This window comes from Hemiscyllium ocellatum, chromosome 22, assembly GCF_020745735.1.
Source record: "Hemiscyllium ocellatum isolate sHemOce1 chromosome 22, sHemOce1.pat.X.cur, whole genome shotgun sequence".
NCBI classification, from domain to species: Eukaryota; Metazoa; Chordata; class Chondrichthyes; order Orectolobiformes; family Hemiscylliidae; genus Hemiscyllium; species Hemiscyllium ocellatum.
The window spans coordinates 55,405,695-55,425,957 of NC_083422.1; the positions used below are offsets into that span (position 1 = coordinate 55,405,695).

The window sequence follows — 20,263 nt, forward strand, 5'->3', positions numbered from 1 at the left end:
CATCCTGCAATCAATGGGAATGTGCTCTCCTTTACAGTGGGAAGACAAAACGCAGAGTGACGACCATTCTGCAGAGCACCTACATTGTTCCTAACCCTGAGCTTCCTGTTGTCTGCCACTTCAATACATCATCATGATCCCTGGTCAACATCTCTGTCTCAGGCTTGCTGCATTGCTCCATCAAAGATCAGCATAAGCTGGAAAAACAGTGAATCATGTTCTGTTTGCAGACTGTGCATGCTTCAGAACTCATTTTAAAGTTCAATAATTTTACGTAAAAACCGAAAGAACTGCAGGTGCTGCAAATCAAAAACAAAAACAGAAATTGCTGGAGAAGCTCAGCAGGTCTAGCAGCATCTGTGAAGAGAAATCAGAGTTAATGTTAACTGTGAGGAAGGGTCATGAGACCTAACATTGATTTCTCTTCACAGATGTTGCTAGATCTGCTGAGCTTTTCCAGCAATTTCAGTCTTTATTTCAATCATTTTAGATTCTGAGTACCTTCTTCCATGTCTTTACCCCAACTTTGTCACCATACAGGTTGCTACCACAACCATCCCATTGTCCAAATGATCCCAGTTAGCAGCTATTGACTCCCCTAAGTTGACCTTAACCCATTCATTTATGGGTCCAACTGGTGTTATCTCTCTCTCTAGGCTTGATCTCCATCTATTCGTTGCTCCTCCCCCCTCCCCTTCTCTAGCATATACACCAACCTTTACCTAGCTACAATCTGAAGGAGGGTCACTAGATGCAAAACATTAATTCTGCTTTCTCTCCACAGATGCTGCCAGACCTGCTGAGATTTTCCCAGCAATTTATGTTTCAGTCTGATTTCCAGCATCTGCAGTTTTTTGGTTTTATTTGTAAACAAAATATGTAATTTTAAAGCGAGCCCACATCTTTGAAGGTAGGTAGAGATGTCAAGAGGATTATTCAAAAACAGGACCTTGGCGGATATCTTTGTAAAGGCACAGAATGCACAGGTTTATGCTAACCCTTTATTAAACATTGGTTAGGTTTCAGCTGGAGTATAATATTCAATCCTGAGTAACATATTTTAGGAAGGATGTTAAGTTCTTAAGAGATGGTGTAGGTGAGATTTACCAGATTAGTAACAGGGATAAGGAGTTGTAGTCATTTGAAGACAGCTGACTATGCTCCTTGGAGCAAGAGAAGCCTTTCTTTGCTGGGATGAGAGAGGAGGTTGAAGTGGTGACCAAAATCATGAATTAATGTAAAAGAGTACACTAGCAGAAATTATTTCCAATGACAATAGAGTCTATAAATAGATAAAAGAATTAGAGATAACTTGAGGAAATATATTTTCACATTGCAAGTTCCTGTGTTTTGAAATCCATTCTGAAAGGTTGGTGGAAGCTGTTTCAACAGTAAAATTCAAGAAGAAACTGGACACATACTGAGAGTTCTTCTCCTAATCAATTCTTACCAACAGCCTGGCAGCATCTGTGGACAGAGAAACAGACTTAACATTCATGTTGGTATGACTTCTTCAGAACCAAAAAGTCATAACAGACATTAAATTCTCTCTCCAAAGACTCTGCCAGACTTGCTGAGTTTCTTCAGCGTTGTGTTCATTTTAAGTTTCAAAGATTTGGATTATTTTGCTTTTTTGTGAAACAAATAGCCTCTTACTTCTATTCAAATTATAGTACCTTCTGAATTAGATTAGAAAGCATTACTTATATGCTGATGCATGACCAAAATTTAACATGTCAGTTATAACCCACTATATTGTAATTTTGCATATCTCACATAATAAAGTCCTACATAACATCACTCAGGCTATGAAAATAAGAAAACGTGGTGCTCCGGCTGTAACATATAATTCAGAAACATTTCACTACAGAGAACATTAACTGCAATCGTATACCTGTGAATAGATTTCTACAACATACTATGCTTTTACAGAATTCTTAGGGTTAAAAACACACCTGTAAAACAAGGATAAAATAGTCTACAGGTTTGTTCCGATAGAAGAGGTAATGTTCTGGGGCTTTTTTATTTCTTTCATCAAACTTCATTTCCTGAATAACATTAGGATGCTTGAGCAGCCTCAGTAAGATCTTCTCTGACATCTGTGTAGGGCTGAATGGCTCCACTTCTGAAATCATGAACAGAAACATCAGTATAATCAAGCGACCCAAGCCTTCTATTAGAATCAACAATGACTGTCACTAAAGTTCAGGTAGAATAAAAATAGCCAAAAAATAAATGCTTAAAACTGATCTCATGGCACCTATTCAAATCCATAGGCCCCACCACAAAGACTTCTTTTTGAGAAATAATTTAGTTTTTATAGTTTTAAAATGAAGTTGAATCACTATTTTGGTGTTGTAAGAGTCAAGCACTGTGATAAGTAAGAGTCTGCTTTCAAATTAGCACTTTATTTATTGATGGACCGCAGGTTTTTCTTTAACCCTCTCGAGAGATGTGGAAATTGCTGGCAAAGCCAACTTTTGTTACAGATTCTTAATTGTTCAGCCATTCATAGTCATATAGCTTCACAGTATGAAGAGGCACCGTTCGGCCCACCAAGTCTATTTTGATCATCAATCAACTATCTACTTTAATCCCATTTCCAGCACTTCACTTGTAGCCTCATAGTTCAAGTGTTCACCTAAATACTTAAATGACAAAACCAAATTTCATCACCACACACAGCTCAGGATTATATACTATTTTCCAATGTCCTGCCTGTCTATTTCATCCTGTAGTTAAAGGTTATCTCCCTCACTATTTGCCAAGACACCAATTACCATGTGATTGGCAAACTTATAGTCAAATCTCAAATTCATGTCTAGACCATTAATGTACACTACAAACAGCAAGGCACCTTAGCAACAAAGCTTATGATATGCCACTGGACACAGGCTTCCAGTCAAAAATAACCTTTGACCATCATCCTCTGTTTCTTGCCACTAAGCTAATTTTAGATCCAATATGCTAAACTGCCCTGAATCCCTTCTTGATCAGTCTCCCATGCAACAGTTTATCAAGAGTTTGCCTGAAATCCAATGTAGTTACATCATTTAGAACATAGAACAGAGAAAAGTACAACACAGAACAGGTCCTTTGGCCCACAATGTTGTGCTGAGGTTTAACCCTAATGTAAAATATAGTAACTTAACCCACACACCCCTCAACTCACTGCTATCCATGTGCATGTCCAGCAGTCGCTTAAATGTCCCCAATGACTCTGCTTCTACCACCACAGCTGGCAACGCATTCCATGCATTCACAACTCTCTGTGTAAAGAACCTACCTCTGACATCTCCTTTATACCTTCCTCCTATTATCTTCAAACTATGACTCCTCGTACCGGTCAATCCTGCCCTAGGGAAAAATCTCTGACTATTGACTTTACCTATTCCACTCATTATCTTGTATACCACATGTTTTGTTTACACAGCTAGTCATCTCTAAAAAGTCAATGAATCTGTCAGACTTGATTCATGCTGGCCATCCTCAAGTCATCTTTTCTCTCCAAGTGGAGATTAATTCTATCCCTGCAATCTCCTCTCTTTACTCACATAGTAGGCTGGGATACATGTCATTGAGGCATGGGGATGTATCCAGTTTTAAGCCTGCTATAATGCTAATACCTCCTCCACTTCAACTGCAGTTTGTTCAAGTATATCACAGTATTCCCCTTCCTGATTTCTATACTTGCATTGTCCTTCTCTACAATGAATGTAGATGCAAAGTGTTAATTTGAAACCCCATCTACATCTTCCAGCTCCACACAAACATCGCTACTTTGGTCCATCATGGGTCTTACTCTTTTCCTGGTTTGCTCTTGCCCCGAATATACTCATGAAATGCCTTTAGACTACTGTTTATTTTACCCACCAGTGTTTTGTCTAGCTCTCTCTTTACCTTCCTATTAGTCATAGAGATGTACAGCCACAGAAATTGACCCTTCAGTCCAACTCATCCATGCTGACCAGATATCCCAACCCAATCTAGTCCCACCTGCCACACCTGGCCCATATCCCTCCAAACCCTTCCTATTCATATACTCATCCGGATGCCTTTTAAATGTTGCAATTATACCAGCCTCCACCACTTCCTCTGACAGCCCATTCCACACACGCACCACCCTCTATGTGAAAAAGTTGCCTCTTAAGTCTCTTTTATATCTTTCCCCTCTTACCCTAAACCAATGCCCTCTACTTCTGGACTCCCCTATCCCAGGGAAAAAACTTCTATTTCCCCAATCCATGCTCATGATTTTATAAACCTCTATAAGGTCACCCCTCAACCTCCGACGTTCCAGGGAAAACAGCCCCAGCCTGTTCAACCTCTCCCTATACTCAAATCCTCCAACCCTGACAACATCCTTGTAATTCTTTTCTGAACCCTTTCAGATTTCACAACATCCTTCTGATAAGGAGGAGAGCAGAACCACATGCAATATTTCAAAAGTGGCCTAACCAATGTTCTGTGCAGCTGCAACATGACCCTCCAACTCCTGTACTCAACACTCTTGACCAATAAAGGAAAGCATACCAAACGTCGTCTTCACTATCCTATCTACCTGCGTCTCCACTTTCAAGGAGCTATAATCCTGCACTCCAAGATCTCTTTGTTCAGCAACACTCCCTCGGACCTTACCATTAAGTGTAAAAGTCCTGCTAAGATATGCTTTCCCAAAATACAGCACCTCGCATTTATCTGAATTAAATTCCATCTGCCACCTCTCTGCCCATTGGTCCATCTGATCAGGATCCCATTGTATTCAGAGGTAACCTTCTTTGCTGTACACTACACCTCCAATTTTGGTGTCATCTGCAAACTTACTAACTGTATCTCTTATGCTCACATCCAAATTATTTATATAAATGATGAAAAGTAGTGGACCCAGCAGCAATCCTTGTGGCATTCCACTGGTCATAGGTCTCCAATCTGAAAAACAACCCTCCACTACCATCCTCTTCTACCTTTGAGCCAGTTCAGTATTCAAATGGCTAGTTCTCCCTGTATTCTATGAGATCCAAACTTGCTAACCAGTCTCCCATGGGGAACCTTGTCAAATGCCTTACTGAAGTCCATATAGATCATGTCTATCACTTTGCCCTCATCAATCCTCTGTTACTTCTCCAAAAAACTCAATCAAGTTTGTGAGACATGATTTCCCATGCAGAAAGCCATGTTGACTATCCCTAATCAGTCCTTGCCTTTCCAAATACATGTAAATCCTGTCCCTCAGGATTCCCTCCAACAACTTGCCCACCACCAACATCAGGCTCACTGGTATGTAGTTTCTTGGCTTGTCCTGACCACCTTTCTTAAATAGTGGCACCACGTTAGCCAACCTCCGGGCTTCTGACACCTCACCTGTGACTATTGATGATACAAGTATTTCAGCAAGAGGCCCAGCAATCACTTCTCTAGCTTCCCAAAATGTTCTAGGGTACACTGGATCAGGTCCTGGGGATTTATTCACTTTTATGTCTTTCAAAACATCTAGCTTTTCCTCCTCTGTAATCCGGACATTTTGCAAGACGTCACCATTTATTTCCCCACATTCTATATCTTCCATGTTCTTTTCCACAGTAAACACTCATACAACATACTCATGTTGTATCTTCCCCCATCTCTTATGGCTCCACACAGAGGGTGCTGTGCTGATCTGTGAGGGGCCCTATTCTCTCCCTAGTTATCCTTTTGTCCTTAATATATTTGTAAAAACCCTTTGGATTCTCCTTAACTCTATTTGCCAAAGTTATCTCATGTCCCCTTTTTGCCCTCCTGATTTCTTTCTCAAGTATACTCCTACTGCCTTTATACTCTTCTAAGGATTCACTTGATCTATCCTGTCTATAATCGACATACGCTTCCTTCTTTTTCTTAAGCAAACCCTCAATTTCTTTAGTCATCCAGCATTCTCATCCCTCCCAGCCTTTTCTTTCACCCTAACAGGAATACTGTATATCGTCTCTGCACATTGTTTTTTAATTAACCGCTGCAATTTTTCTCTGCTTCGATGCCTTTTGTTGTTTTGAGCCCTGAGTATCTACCATAAGTTTCCTTTTTTTTTAAGCTTGTTCAATTCTGTATATTTCTCAACATCCAACTTGTGGACTTGTTGGTTCACTTGTACCTTTCACCTTTAAAGCAATACATTGGCCTTGCATTCTCACTATTTCCTTCTTAAAAGACTAACTGCCCTAATGTAATTTTTCCTCCAAGTAGCTACATCCAGTCCACTCAGCTAAATACTGTTTTATATAGAAATTGATCTTCATCCAACTCAGAACCTGGTCAATCTTTGCCCTTTCCACAATTAGCCTAAATTTTATTGAGTTATGGTCACTTTCAGCAAAATTCTCATCCTCTGATACTTCTACGACTTGCTGCCTTCTTTCTCTAAAGTTAGCTGCAGCACCACCCTACTCTGTAAAGCTGTGTATGGCTTAAATGTTCTCCTGGATACATTTTCAAGAATTTCACCTCCCTTTCACACAGTTTTTTTATTATTATTATCGCAGTTTATATTAAATTGAAATCTTCTACTATTACCATATTATTTTTACATTTCTCTGAAATTTACTATGCTCTTTCGATGACTGTTTGGGTCTATTAGTACACTGTCAACAATATGAATGCCTCCTTTCAGTTTTTGAGTTTTAGCCATATGGCCTCAATTGAGAAACTATCTAAAATGTTTAAAGTCTGGTTGAAGATTTGTAGCTCGGGTGTCCGTTGTTGTGGTTCTGTTCGCCGAGCTGGAAGTTTTTGCTGCAAACGTTTCGTTCCCTGGCTAGGGAACATCATCAGTGCTATTGGAGCCTCCTGTGAAGCGCTGCTTTGATGTTTCTTCCGGTATTTATAGTGGTTTGTTCTTGCCGCTTCCAGGTGTCAGTTTCAGCTGTAGTAGTTTGTATGTGGGGTCCGGGTCGATGTGTCTGTTGATGGCTGTTCTTGCCACTTCCATGTGTCAGTTTCAGCTGTAGTGGTTTGTATATTGGGTCCAGGTCTATGTGTCTGTTAATGGAGTTTGTGGACCCTTAGGACTCATAACAGCACACAAGCCAACTTCCACACTCAGACAACAACTCACTAGAACAAAGGACCCAATAGCCAGCACGAGCCAAACTAACGTAGTTTACAAAATACCATGCAAGGACTGCACAAAACACTATATAGGACAAACAGGAAGACAGCTAACAATCCGCATCCATGAACATCAGCTAGCCACAAAACGACACGACCAGCTATCCCTAGTAGCCATACACTTAGACAACCAGGAACATGAATTTGACTGGGAAAACACTACCATCATAGGACAAGCCAGACAGAGAACAGCCAGAGAATTCCTAGAGGCATGGCATTCATCCACAAACTCCATTAACAGACACAGACCTGGACCCAATATACAAACCACTACAGCTGAAACTGACACACGGAAGCGGCAAGAACAGCCATCAACAGACACATCGACCCGGACCCCACATACAAACTACTACAGCTGAAACTGACACCCGGAAGCGGCAAGAACAAACCACTATAAATACCGGAAGAAACATCAAAGCAGCGCTTCACAGGAGGCTCCAATAGCACTGATGATGTTCCCTAGCCAGGGAACGAAACGTTTGCAGCAAAAACTTCCAGCTCGGCGAACAGAACCACAACTATCTAAAATGTAATCCACAAAGGTGCAGTAATTGAATACTTGATTAATATTAAGACACTGCCTCATTTATACACCTCTCTGTCTTGCTCCAGCTGTTCCCTCCCTCAATCATGAACAGCAAAAATATATCACCCTAATTTAATCAGCACCTGCACCTTATTTGCAAGACTTCTTGCATTAAAGTAAACGCACCTTGTCTTACTATGCTCCCTTGTGCCTTAACTTGACTATATATGCTTGACTCTCTAGACTGACTTCATTCTCTTTTTTATTTATCCCTGCATTATTGTAGCACTTCTCTGCATCTCATCTCTTTGCCAAATCAATTCAAACCCCCTCCAACAGCGGCAAATCGAGGATCTCAGTCCCATGTTGGCTCAGTTGCAACCCGGACTTGCACAGGTCCACCGTCCTCTGAAATGAATCAAGTGATCCATGAATCTAAAGCTCTTCCCATCTTCTCTTTGCACCCTCCCTCTTCAGAATGTCCTGTTGCTGTTCAGTTATATCCTTGCCCTAGGCAACACACCATCCCAGAGTTATATCGGTCCTTGCAGAAATGCTTGTTTGCACCCTTCATTATTGAGTCTCTTATCACTATTGCCCTTCCTTTCTTTCTCCTCCCTCTTTGTGCAGCTGAACACCGGCTGCACTCATAGCATTTTTCAACTCTCTTGAGTGAGATACACCCTGGGGCTTTCCTGACTACCTAACTACCTGCCTCCCATCTTCTGATTGGTGGTCACATGTTCCTTCCCTGACTGCACTTCCTGAAGCTGTCAGGGATGAGCATGTCTAAAAACATGGCTTTCCGATGACCCAGCCTTTTGGATGCATTGAAGTGCATCCAGCCAATGCTCAAGCTCCAGCTTTGCCTCCGCCTCTCTTATTCACAGCTCCAGAATACTGCCTCACAGTTCCGGAAGGCAAGTGAAAGGCCTCCAGGTCTTGGCCTGTCTTTATTCAAAACCCCTGAATATGTTCCACACAGGTCCAACCCTTCTTCGGTTCCCTTCTTTGAGCGGATAGGACCCATTGCTAAGGGTCTGGAGTCACATGCAAGTCAGGTAAGGATGGCAGATTTCTTTCCCTGAAGGACATTAGTGAACCATACATATTTTTATAACATTTAGCAGTTACATGGTCACATCTTTACATGAGCTTTTAGATTCTGATATTTACTGAATTCAAATTTAACCACCTTCCACTGTTGAATTCAAATCATTAGCTTGGGTGCTCTGGATTACTAGTCTAATAACATTACCACTGTTCCACCTCTCCACCACCCCGCTGCCCCCCCCCCGAAGATTTTTAAGTCCTGAGAAAAGTCATACTGTACTCAAGCATAACTATGTTTTCTTTCTCCATAGATACTGCCAGAGCTGCTGAGTTTCTCCAGCATTCGCCAAGTTTTTTCAAATTCTTTGCTTTGTAAGGATTAACCGTCACCGACTGCCATCTAATATTTCTTCAAGCTACGCATACATTTCCATATGGTGTGTGTTGATTCAATTGCAACAGCCAATTACACAGCAATCTACATTGGACATCCACATGCATCAGAGCGTGACACATGCACGGCAATTGTTGCTGCAAAATGACATTTAACGGCAATTCCAGCCAATGCTTCATTCCTTAACGCAGGGTTAAAAAGAAGTTAGCTGCAACACTTTTATATAAATAACTTATTATCTGAGCAGTCACAAAAAAACTGTTTGAAATCACTGTGAAACTTGAAATGCTAAAAGAACAATTTAATCTGTCCAGATAAAATTGAACAGCTGACAATTAACTCACAGCTCATATTATAGAAGTACCTGCAGGGTCTCACAGGTTTGAGCAAAATTAAGCCATTACTTAAAAAAAAGTAAGAACATTTCTTTCCAGCAAGTTGTAGCAGTGTTCACCATAAAACCAATTTACAGAATTGAAACACAAAAATTACTACATTAAGACATTGCTTAAATACATTTAGATAGCACCTTAAGTTAAATATGTCACAATTCAAACAATGAATTACTGGGTTCACTGAGTAAATTGAAGTGCTATTGTCATTGTTACACTCATTAAAAATGTTGTGAAACTTTGCTATTACCAGATTTTTATCATAATGCAGATTCTACCAAAGCTTATGTTGAATACTGTAAAGAGTGCTTCTTTTTTGATCCAACCAGGTTCATTGTCTGTATCAGGAAACTGAAAACTGAATACAAAACGAGGTGGTAGAGCATGATCAGTCATTGTCCATAAATCTGGGAATGCTGTCTCAATTATGTGAGCAGCAATAAGTTTCCTTTTGATGCTTATAAAAATATTAACAGTAAATGAGTTTGGGCAGTATAACCTAGTCAAGTACATTGCACAACCAATGAACTGACACCCTCACTTAGACCACAATGAAGGTCAGGGTCATACTGTTGCTGCATAGGATTCTTTTTGTACTCCATGCAGGAAGTACTGTTCCAATTTCTTACCAAGCAGAGAACTACTCCATAAATAAATATAATTTTATGTTACACTGTACTATTTGCAGCATTGAAGTGTTGTACTAAGTTTCAGAAAATCATGCAAGGCTTTAAATTTATTCACCGTGGAGACTTCAGGGAGGTGTTGCTAACTCAGTTTAGGAAGTAGGTAATTTATTTTAAAAAAGTTAATTCCCTAGTTTCTGGAGTGCAGGCATCACTAGCAGGGCATTTATTATTCATTGTTAATTTCCTGGAGATATATATTGCACTGTGTTCTTGAATCACTGTTGTCATATGATGAAGGTATTCCTATAATGCTATTAGATAGAGAATTTAGTTGTTTTATATAACATGCGAGGGCACTTTAGAGAGTGATCAAGTGTCAGCGCATATAAATAGGCTGGTTAGATAGAGATGGCAGATTCCCTTTTTGAACACAAAAATATCAGTGAATCAATTGAATTTTTAAGACACTTCAGAAGTTCACTGTTTTTATTTTTCCAGAATTCTTTACTAATTGAATTCAAACTCTCAAAATGTAGTAAATTTGAACTATTTCCCTTCAACCTGTATTTCCTTCCAGATCACAGTCAGAAAAAAATATAATTTGCCCTAAACAATAACATTGAAGTAGTTTTACGTTACTGCAGGAATAATTTGTGCTATCCTTTGGGTGGGAATGTTTTTAATGTCATACAGTATATATAGAAATAATCTAATTTCCTAAATATAATCTTCACCTTGCAATACAAAACTTCACACCCCAAACTGTACATTTTAAATGGAAGCTGTAATGTAACATATACAATCAGGGGAAGAGAGCAATCCTAACTACTGGCAACCAAGAAGAAAGTCAACTTTTAGGTTCATCCTTAATATCCTATGAAAGCATTTAATGGACATTTAAAATCAGTGGGGAAAGAAAAAGCAATAACCTATGTTGCTTATAAATTCTTTTCTCCTGGATTACAACAAGACTAATGTACATTTGCAAGGCATCTTTAAATTAGAGCACATTCCAAGGTTTGCCCCAATTAGGTGCAGAAATCTGAATTCTGAGCCAGACTGGAGATGGTTAGGAGGAGTAGGTTGAAGAGATACATTTAATTATGTTTTTAAAAGATAAAAGGGCGGGGTGAAAATTTTTAGCGAGGAAACAGCAAAGTATACAAACCAACCAGCCAATTTCAGAAATAATGAGGCAAGCATCAAAATCCAGATTATAATCACTGAAGACAATTTAATGTGTTTCGGTGGTTAAGTCAGAATGGCAATACAGATCAATGAGGTTTTTGCGCACACAGGATTTAGTGCAGGGTGAGGTAAATGTGGAACAACTTTGTATAAGCAGGAATTCATGGACAGTAAAGTAATGGATTACTCTAGGACCCAAATATTACTTGTGGACTGGAGCTCACCACAATTTGTTCTTGCTCAACTACAGAAAGAGACTAGCTGTTTAATGAGTCCCTGGTAAATGGCGAGGGTCTTCCTTTCTTAAATTTTTACACTGTATATGAACTGGTTATAAAGTTAATTAAAATATGAAGAACAGTTTACACAAGTAAAAATTAACTAAATAACGGGGTGGCAATTGCCTAGTGTTATCATCACTGAAGTGTTAATCCTAGAGACCCAGGTTCAAATCCTGCCATGACAGATGGTGGAATTTGAATTAATTAAACATCTGGAACCATTTTCAGCAGTCAGAAAAACACGCCTGGTTCACTAATGTCCTTTAGGGAAGGAAACTGCCATCCTTACCTGGTCTGGCCTACATGTGACTCCAGACCCACAGCAATGTGGTTGACACTTAACTGCCCTCTGGGCAATTAGGAATGGGCAATAAATGCTGACTTATCCACAGATGCCATATCCTATTACTAAATCAAAAAAAAGAAGACTCAATCAGGATGGCTGTTCAGGTAATGTGTCTAGGCTACAGCATTTGGGAGCTTCTGGATACCATTACAATCCATAACAAATAGGTGCGCACTATATCAGAGTGTCATAGAGTCATACAGCATGGAAACAGACCCTTTAGTCTAACTCATTCACGCCAACCAAATATCCTAAACTACTGATCCACATGGATTTGGTCCATATCCTTCTAAATTCCTTCGATTCATGTATCCATCCAGATGCCTTTTTAACGTTTTAACTGCACCTGCCTCCTTCGCCTCTTCTGACAGCAAGTTCCAAACAAGTACAACCCTCTGCATGAAAAAGCTGCCCCTCAGGTCACTTTTAAATATTTCCCCTCTCACCTTAAATCTATGCCCTCTACTTTTGGACACCCCTGCCCTGGGAAAAAGACCATGACTATTCACCCCCTCATGAGTTTATAAACCTCTACATGGTCATCCTCAGCCTCTGACACTCAAGGGGGAAGAAAGCCTATTCAACCTCTCCCATAGCTCAAACTGTTCAATCCTAGCAACATCTTTATAAATAATTTCTGAACCCTTTCAAGTTTAACAACATAATTCCCATAGCAGGGAGACCAGAATTGAATGCAGTATTCTAAAAGCAGCCTTACCAATGTCCTGTACAGTCATAACATAACATCCCAACTCCTTTACATAATGCACTAACCAATTAAGGTATCAAGTTTTTAAGTGTTTAAGCAGCTTCTGCTCTGAGTTTGAGCTGAGGACCAAACTACACACCCTGTAGTTTGGGAAGGGAACTGTTATCTGGATTTTTGGTACCAGGAGAAAATTACATGATTTGGGATAGGGTTTTCGGATTTGATCAGTCACTAGAGACAAGGTTTGAGCTACATAAAGGAACACAGAAAGCAGGAGTGCTGCCTCTGCAATGCCCAGAAGGTGTGAGGTTCCCTCAGCCTGTATGGATGACAGTAGGGGTCACAAGTAAGGGATAGACCAGATCTAAAAGTTGAAGTTCCAAATTGGAAAAAGGCCAATTTTGACAGTATTAGGCAAGAAATTTCAAAAGCTGATTGGGAGCAGATGTTTGCAGGTAAAGGGACGGTTGGAAAAAGGGACGCCTTTAGAAATGAGATAATGAGAATCCAGAGAAAGTATATTCCTGTCAGGGTGAAAGGAAAGGCTGGTAGGTACAGGAAATGCTGGATGGCTAAAGAAATTGAGAGTTGGTTTAAGAAAAAGGAAGCACATGTCAGGTATAGACAGGATAGATTGAGTGAATCCTTAGAAGAGTATAAAGGCATAAGGAGTATAATTAACAGGGAAATCAGGAGGCACAAAGGGGACATGAGATAGTTTTTGCAAATAGAGTTAAGGAGAATCCAAAGGGATTTTACAATTACATTAAGGACAAAAGAGTAACTAGGGAGAGAATAGGGCCACTCAAAGATCAGCAAGGCGGCCTTCATGTGAAGCTGCAGAAAATGGGGAAGATATTAAATGAGTATTTTACATCAGTATTTAGTGTGGAAAAGGATATGGAAGATATAGACTGTAGGGAAATAGATGGTGAAACCTTGCAAAATGTCCATATTACAGAGGAGGAAATGCTGGATGTCTTGAAACACAAAGGTGGATAAATCCCCAGATCCTGATCAGGTGTATCCTAGAACTCTGCAGGAAGCTAGGGAAGTGATTGCTGGGCCTCTTGCTGAGATACTTGTATCATCAATAGTCACAGAGACTGGAGGTTGGTTAACATGGTGCCACTATTTAAGAAAGGTGCTAAAGCCAAGCCAGGGAACTATAGGCCAGTGAGCCTGACGTCGGTGGTGGGCAAGTTGTTGGAGGGAATCCTGAGGGACAAGATGTACATGTATTTGGAAAGGCAAGGACTCATTAGGGATAGTCAACATGGCTTTGTACTTGGGAAATCATGTCTCACAAACTTGACTGAGTTTTTTTGAAGAAGTAACAAAGAGGATTGATGAGGGCAGAGCGGTAGATGGACTTCAGTAAAGCGTTTGACAAGGTTCCCCAGGGGAGTCTGTTTGGCAAGGTTAGATCTCATGGAATACAGGGAGAACTAGCCATTTTGGATACAGAACTGGCTCAAAGGTAGAAGACAGATGGTGGTACTGGAGGGTTTTTTTTCGGACTGGAGGCCTGTGACCAGTGGAGTGCCACAGGGATCGTCGCTGGGTCCACTACTTTTTGTCATTTACATAAATGATTTGGATGCGAGCATAAGAGGTACTGTTAGTAAGTTGCAGATGACACCAAAATTGGAGGTGTAGTGGACAGTAAAGAGCGTTACCTCCGATTACAACAGGATCTTGATAAAATGGGCCAATTCATATAAACGCGAGGTGCTGCATTTTGGTAAAGCAAATCTTAGCAGGACTTATACACTTAATGGTAAGGTCCTAGGGAGTGTTGCTGAACAAAGAGACCTTGGACTGCAGGTTCATAGCTCCTTGAAAGTGGAGTCGCAGGTAGATAGGATAGTGAAGGCGGTGTTTGGTATGCTTTCCTTTATTGGTCAGAGTTTTGAGTACAGGATTTGGGAGGTCATGTTGCGGCTGTATAGGACATTGGTTAGGGCACTGTTGGAATATTGCGTGCAATTCTGGTCCCCTTCCCATTGGAAAGATGCTGTGAAACTTGGAAGAGTTCAGAAAAGATATACAAGGATGTTGCGAGGGTTGGAGAATTTGAGTTATAGGGAGAGGCTGAACAGGCTGGGGCTGTTTTCCCTTGAGCGTCAGAGGCTGAGGGGTGACCTTATAGAGGTTTACAAAATTATGAGGGGCATGGATAGGGTAAATAGACAAAGTCTTTTCCTTGGGGTCAGCAGTCCAGAACTAGAGGGCATAGGTTTCGGGTGAGAGAGTAAAGATATAAAAGAGACCAAAGGAGCAACTTTTTCATGCAGGAGGTGGTATATGTAGGAATGAGCTGCCAGAGGAAGTGATGGAGCCTAGTACAATTGCAACATTTAAGAGGCATTTGGATGGGTATATGAATAGGAAGGGTTTGGAGGGATATGGGCCGGGTGCTGGCAGGTGGGACTAGATTGGGTTGAGATATTTGGTTGGCATGGATGGGTTGGACTGAAGGGTCTGTACATCTTCTATGACTCTAAGTGAAACATGCAAACTCGCCATGCCACTGGAAGCTATTAAAGTGGAGGAAGCTATAGGAATGAAGCAATAGTAGTTGATAGTACAGTGAGGGAGATTGACACTGCTATTAAAGGAGGAGTAAATGTCCAAACAGACGTGTTGCCTGCCCTGTGGCAGGACATGGGAAATCTGCTCAGGATCAGAAAGGAAACTACAGTAGGTGGTGAAGTAGTCATGGTCCAGATTGTTACTACAGACGAACCGCGATTATCCAGAATTTGATTAACCGAACGAAATACTCCCCGCCCGTGTCCTTCAGATAATCGAGGTTCCTCTGTAATGACATTGTGAGAACTAAGAAAGAGGTTCTGCATACGGAGTATCATGAGCTAGGCATTAAATTGGTAACAGAACATGAAAGATTACCATCGCTGATTACCTGAGACATGTGCAAAGAAGGTGGGGGTGAGGTGCTCTTTGGAGGGTCCGTGCAGAGTCAAATGGACCGTATGGCCTCTTTCTGCACTGGTAAGATTTGATGATTTTATGTGACAAGAGGAGTACTGAAGGGTCAGTGCTGGGGCCTCAACATTTTACAATTTAAATCAATATCTCAGATGAGGCGAGCAAAGGTATAGTAGCTTAGTCCCGTTTGACTGTGTTTGGTCCATATCCCTTTTAACCTTTCCTATTCATATATCCATCCAAATGCTTTTAAAATGCTGTAATTGTACTACCAGTACCACTTCTTCTGGCAGCTCATCCCATACACAAACCAAGCTCTGTGAAAATACTATCCCTTTTAAATGTGTTCCCTCTCACCTTCGACTTATTTTCTCTAGGTTCGGACTATTCTATTCTTGGAAAAAGGCTTTGGCTATTCGCCTTATCTTTGCCCCTCTACAAACCTATTATAAACATCTACAAGGTCACCCCCTCAGCCTCCAACACACTAGGAATGAAAGTCCCAGCGCAGCCTCTCCTTGTACCTTAAACACTCCAGTCCCAGTGACATCCTTGTATTTTTTATTTCTGCATCCTTTCTAGTTTAACGTCATTCCTAGAGCAGGGTGACCAGAACTGTTTACAGTATTCTAAAAGTGGTCTCACCAATGTCTATTTACAGACGTAACATGATGTCCCAACTCCCATACTAATGCTTTGACTAATAAAGGCAAGCGTGCCAAACACCACCATCACCACCCTACCTGCAATGCTGCTTTTAAGGAACTATGAACCTGCATTCCAGGTCCCTCTGTACAATAACACACTCCAAGGTCCTACCACTAACTGTGTAGGTCTTGCCTTGGTTTGCCTTACCAAACTGTGGCATCTCTTATTTATCTAGATTAAAATCCATTTGCTGTTCTTGGCCCATCTGATAAAGATCTTGTTACATACTCTTAGATAACCTTCTTCACAGTTTACCATACTACCAATTTTGGTGTCACCTGCAGACTTACTAACCATACCTCCTATATTCTCATCCAAATAGTTGACACAAATGATGAACAACAGTTGACCCTGAACCAATCCTGTGGCACACTGTTGGTCACAGGCCTCCAGTTTGAATATTGACCTGTACTACCCCTATTTTGTATCCAATTGACTCTTACTGGATACCATGTGATCTAATCTTGCTAATCAATCAATCTACCATGTGGGATCTTGCTGAAGGCCTTTTTAAAGTCCACATAGACAACATGTACTGCTCTTAAAACGCTTCAAAACACCCAACCTAATTTGCAAGTCACAATTTCCCATGCACAAAACCATGCTGACTATCTCTAATCAGTTCTTGCCTTTCCAAATACATGTAAATCCTCTCTCAGAATACCCTCCAAATATCCTCCAACAACATACTCACCACTGACATCAGACTCAGCGGTATATTGTTCCCTGGCTTTTCCCATGTTGTGAAGACATAAGAAAATTGCAACAGTTATAATAGGTTGACTGAGTGGGCAAAAATCTGACAGATGGAACACAATGTAGGGAAAACATGAAGTTGGTCACTTTGGTAGAAAGAATTTAAAAAAGCAAAAGTATTACTTAAATGGTGAACAGCTCAGAACTCTGAGGTACAGAGGGATTTGGGTGATCTGATGCATGAGTTATGAAAATTCAGCAGGCAAGTAATCTAGCTGACTAACAGAATGCTAATTTTTATTAGGAGAGATAATAAACCCAAAAATAAGGAGGTTATGCTTCAGTTATCCAAGGCACAGGTAAGGTCACATACCGGAAACTGTGCAATTTTGGCCTCCTTATTTAAGGAAAGATGCATTCTCATTGGAGGCAGTCAGAGAAGGTTGACTATATTGACACCTGGATTGGGCAGAAGTGGGTACTGCAGATGCTGGAGATTAGCATCAAGATTAGCAGTTCAGGCAGCATCCAAGGGGTAGGAAAATCAATGCTTCGGGCAAAAGCCCTTCATCAGGAATGAGGCTGGGATCCTCTGGGTGGTGAGATAAATGGGAGGGGGCTGGGGAAAAGGTAGCTGAGAGTGCAACAGGTGGATGGAGGTGGGGGTAAAGGTGATAGGTCAGAGAGGAAGGTGGAGCAGATAGGTGGGAAGGAAGATTGACAGGTGGGGCAAGACACGAGGATGGTGATGAGCTGGAAGGTTGGAACTGGGGTAAGGATGGTGGGGGTGGGGGGGCTGGGGAGAAATGAGGAAACTGGTGAAGTCCACATTGATGCCATGGGGCTGAAGGGTTCCCAGGCAGAAGATGAGGCGTTCTTTCTCCAGGCACCGGGTGGTGAGTGAGTGGCGATAGAGGCGGCCCAGGACACTTTTGCCCGAAACATTGATTTTCCTGTTCCTTGGATGTTGCCTGACCTGCTGTGCTTTTCCATCACCACTCTAATTGAGGTTCAGGACGGTCATGTCCTCGGCTGAGTGGGAGGAGGAGTTGAAATGTTTGGCTACGGAGCGGTGGGGTTGATTGATGCGAGTGTCCCAGAGATGTTCTCTGAAACACTCTGAGAGAAGGTGTCCATTCACTTCAATGTAGGGGAGACCGCATCAGGAGCAACTGATACAATAAATGACATGTGGATGTGCAGGTGAAACTTTGATGGATGTGGAAGACTCCTTTAGGGCCTGGATGGAGGTGAGGGGGGTGGTGTGGGCACAAGGTTTTGCAATTCCTGTGGTGGCAGGGAAAGGTGGGTTGTTGAGGGGACGTGAACCTGACCAGGTAGTCGCAGAGGGAACAGTCTTCACAGAAAGCAGATAAGGGTGGGGAGGGAAATATATCCCTGGTGGTGGGTCCGTTTGTAGGTGGCGCAAATGTCAGCGGACGACACCTGGAGTGAGCAGTTGACTTACAAGGATTGCTAGGACAGGCTGAGCTTGTTTCCATTGTAGTTTAGAAGAGCAAGGGGTGATTTTGATTGAAATAAAAAAAGATCCTGGATGGTCTTGACAAGATGGACATGGAAAGAAGTTTCCTCTTATGGGTCAGTCCACGACTAAGTGGAACTACTTTAAAATTAAGCGCTGCCCTTTCAGGACAGAGAGGAGAAGAATTTTGTTCTCTCAGAGGTTTTGCAGGACTCAGTGCCAGGACCCTTGCTCTTTGTGGTGCCCATGAATGATTTGGACTTTCATATAGAGGATATAATCAAGTAGTTTACAGATGACACAAAGATAGTAACCAGTGAGGACGTAGTCCATAGGTGGACAGTAATGGACTGCTCAATGGCAAATTGAATACAACCTTGGAAAATGTGAGGTAACATGCTTGGAAACAAGGCTAATAAAGCAAGGATTACACTAAATGGTCAGACTCTGGAAAGTATTGAAGATCAGAGGGACCTTTGTGTGCATATCCACAGACCTCAAAGTAGCAGAGAAATCAGATAAGATGGTTAAGTCAGCACACTTGATTCTTGCCTTTATTAGGTGAGGCATAGAATACAAGAGCAGTGAGATAATGCTGCAACTGTATGAAACACTGCTTAGGTCATAACTGGAGTACTATGTGCAGTTCTGGTCATCACATTATAGCAAAAATATGATGGCACGAGAGACAATGTAAGAGGGGTTTTATCAACTTTCATGCACTGTAGAGTGGAGCTATGAGGAAAGACTACAGGTTATTTTCCCTGGAGCAGCAAAGGTTGAGAGAGAACCTCAAAGGTGTATAAAGATGATAAGAGGCATAGGTAGGGTGAAAAGGAAGGAACATTTTCCAATCAAAGAGGAGTCAATAATCAGGGAGGCACAGATTTGAAGGTAAGAGGTAGCAGACTAGGAGGAAAGTGATTGGTTTTTCCATACGGGTGATGGTGCCAATCTAGTACTCTTTGCTTGAAAGAGTAATTCAATCAGTAACTTACTTGACATTTAAGTAATATTCAGGTATTCACTTGTGCTGCCACAGCTCCCAGCACAATCGCTAAAGAGCCGGAAAACAGGATTAGCGTAATTAAATCTCTGTTGATTGGTACAGGTATGATGGTTTGAGCAGCCTCCATTAATGCTGTAAATATCTAGCCTAGATATTTAAAAGCTCCCGAAGTCAATTTGCTTTTTGTTTTAACATGTAGTGCTCAAATTCTGTAGAAGCTCGCCAAAGAAAATGGACATGCACCATAAAGGTGTCTGCCAGATTTCCCTTGTGATACCAGTACAACATTACATTTAGTTTTAATCAGAATAAACAAACTATTTTCAGGGATACAGATCTAACAGAAATACCATACACACACTGCAGCATTAACACAACACACTTGTTAAATTTCTAAAACTTCCCTCAACGTCACCAGCTTCATTACATGGTTTTAATAATACCAGGTTTTGGAAAAATTCCACCCCACAAAAAGTGCAGCATTCTATACAACTGATTTACATTCCTTGATTTAGTTTGTTGTAAAAGGAGCCAAGATGATCCTCAAAGTCATGTTTTCCTGCAATTCATGAACACATATTAACATCGTGATCACTCAATTTCTCTTTAAAACCACGAGCCACTAGTCTGACTTTAGCCTTAGTTTCATCAGGAAGCACTTTTACTGTGCATATCCATCTGCATGATAAGGCTGGCTGTTCCCTATCTGGTACCTCGACATACAGAAAATTGTTTCCAGCTCTCCAACTCTTTTGTT

At 41.1% G+C, this 20,263-nt stretch overlaps 1 protein-coding gene across 1 annotated transcript in view; it reads right to left on the reverse strand.

The window, feature by feature from the left end:
- Nucleotides 1-20,263, reverse strand: part of LOC132826367 (metal transporter CNNM2-like) — a 240,191-nt gene that overhangs the window by 52,413 nt on the left and 167,515 nt on the right. Inside the window, exon 4 of the mRNA XM_060842241.1 lies at nt 1,956-2,125. Coding sequence (XP_060698224.1) covers nt 1,956-2,125 — 170 coding nt within the window. The remainder of the gene's footprint in view (nt 1-1,955; nt 2,126-20,263) is intronic.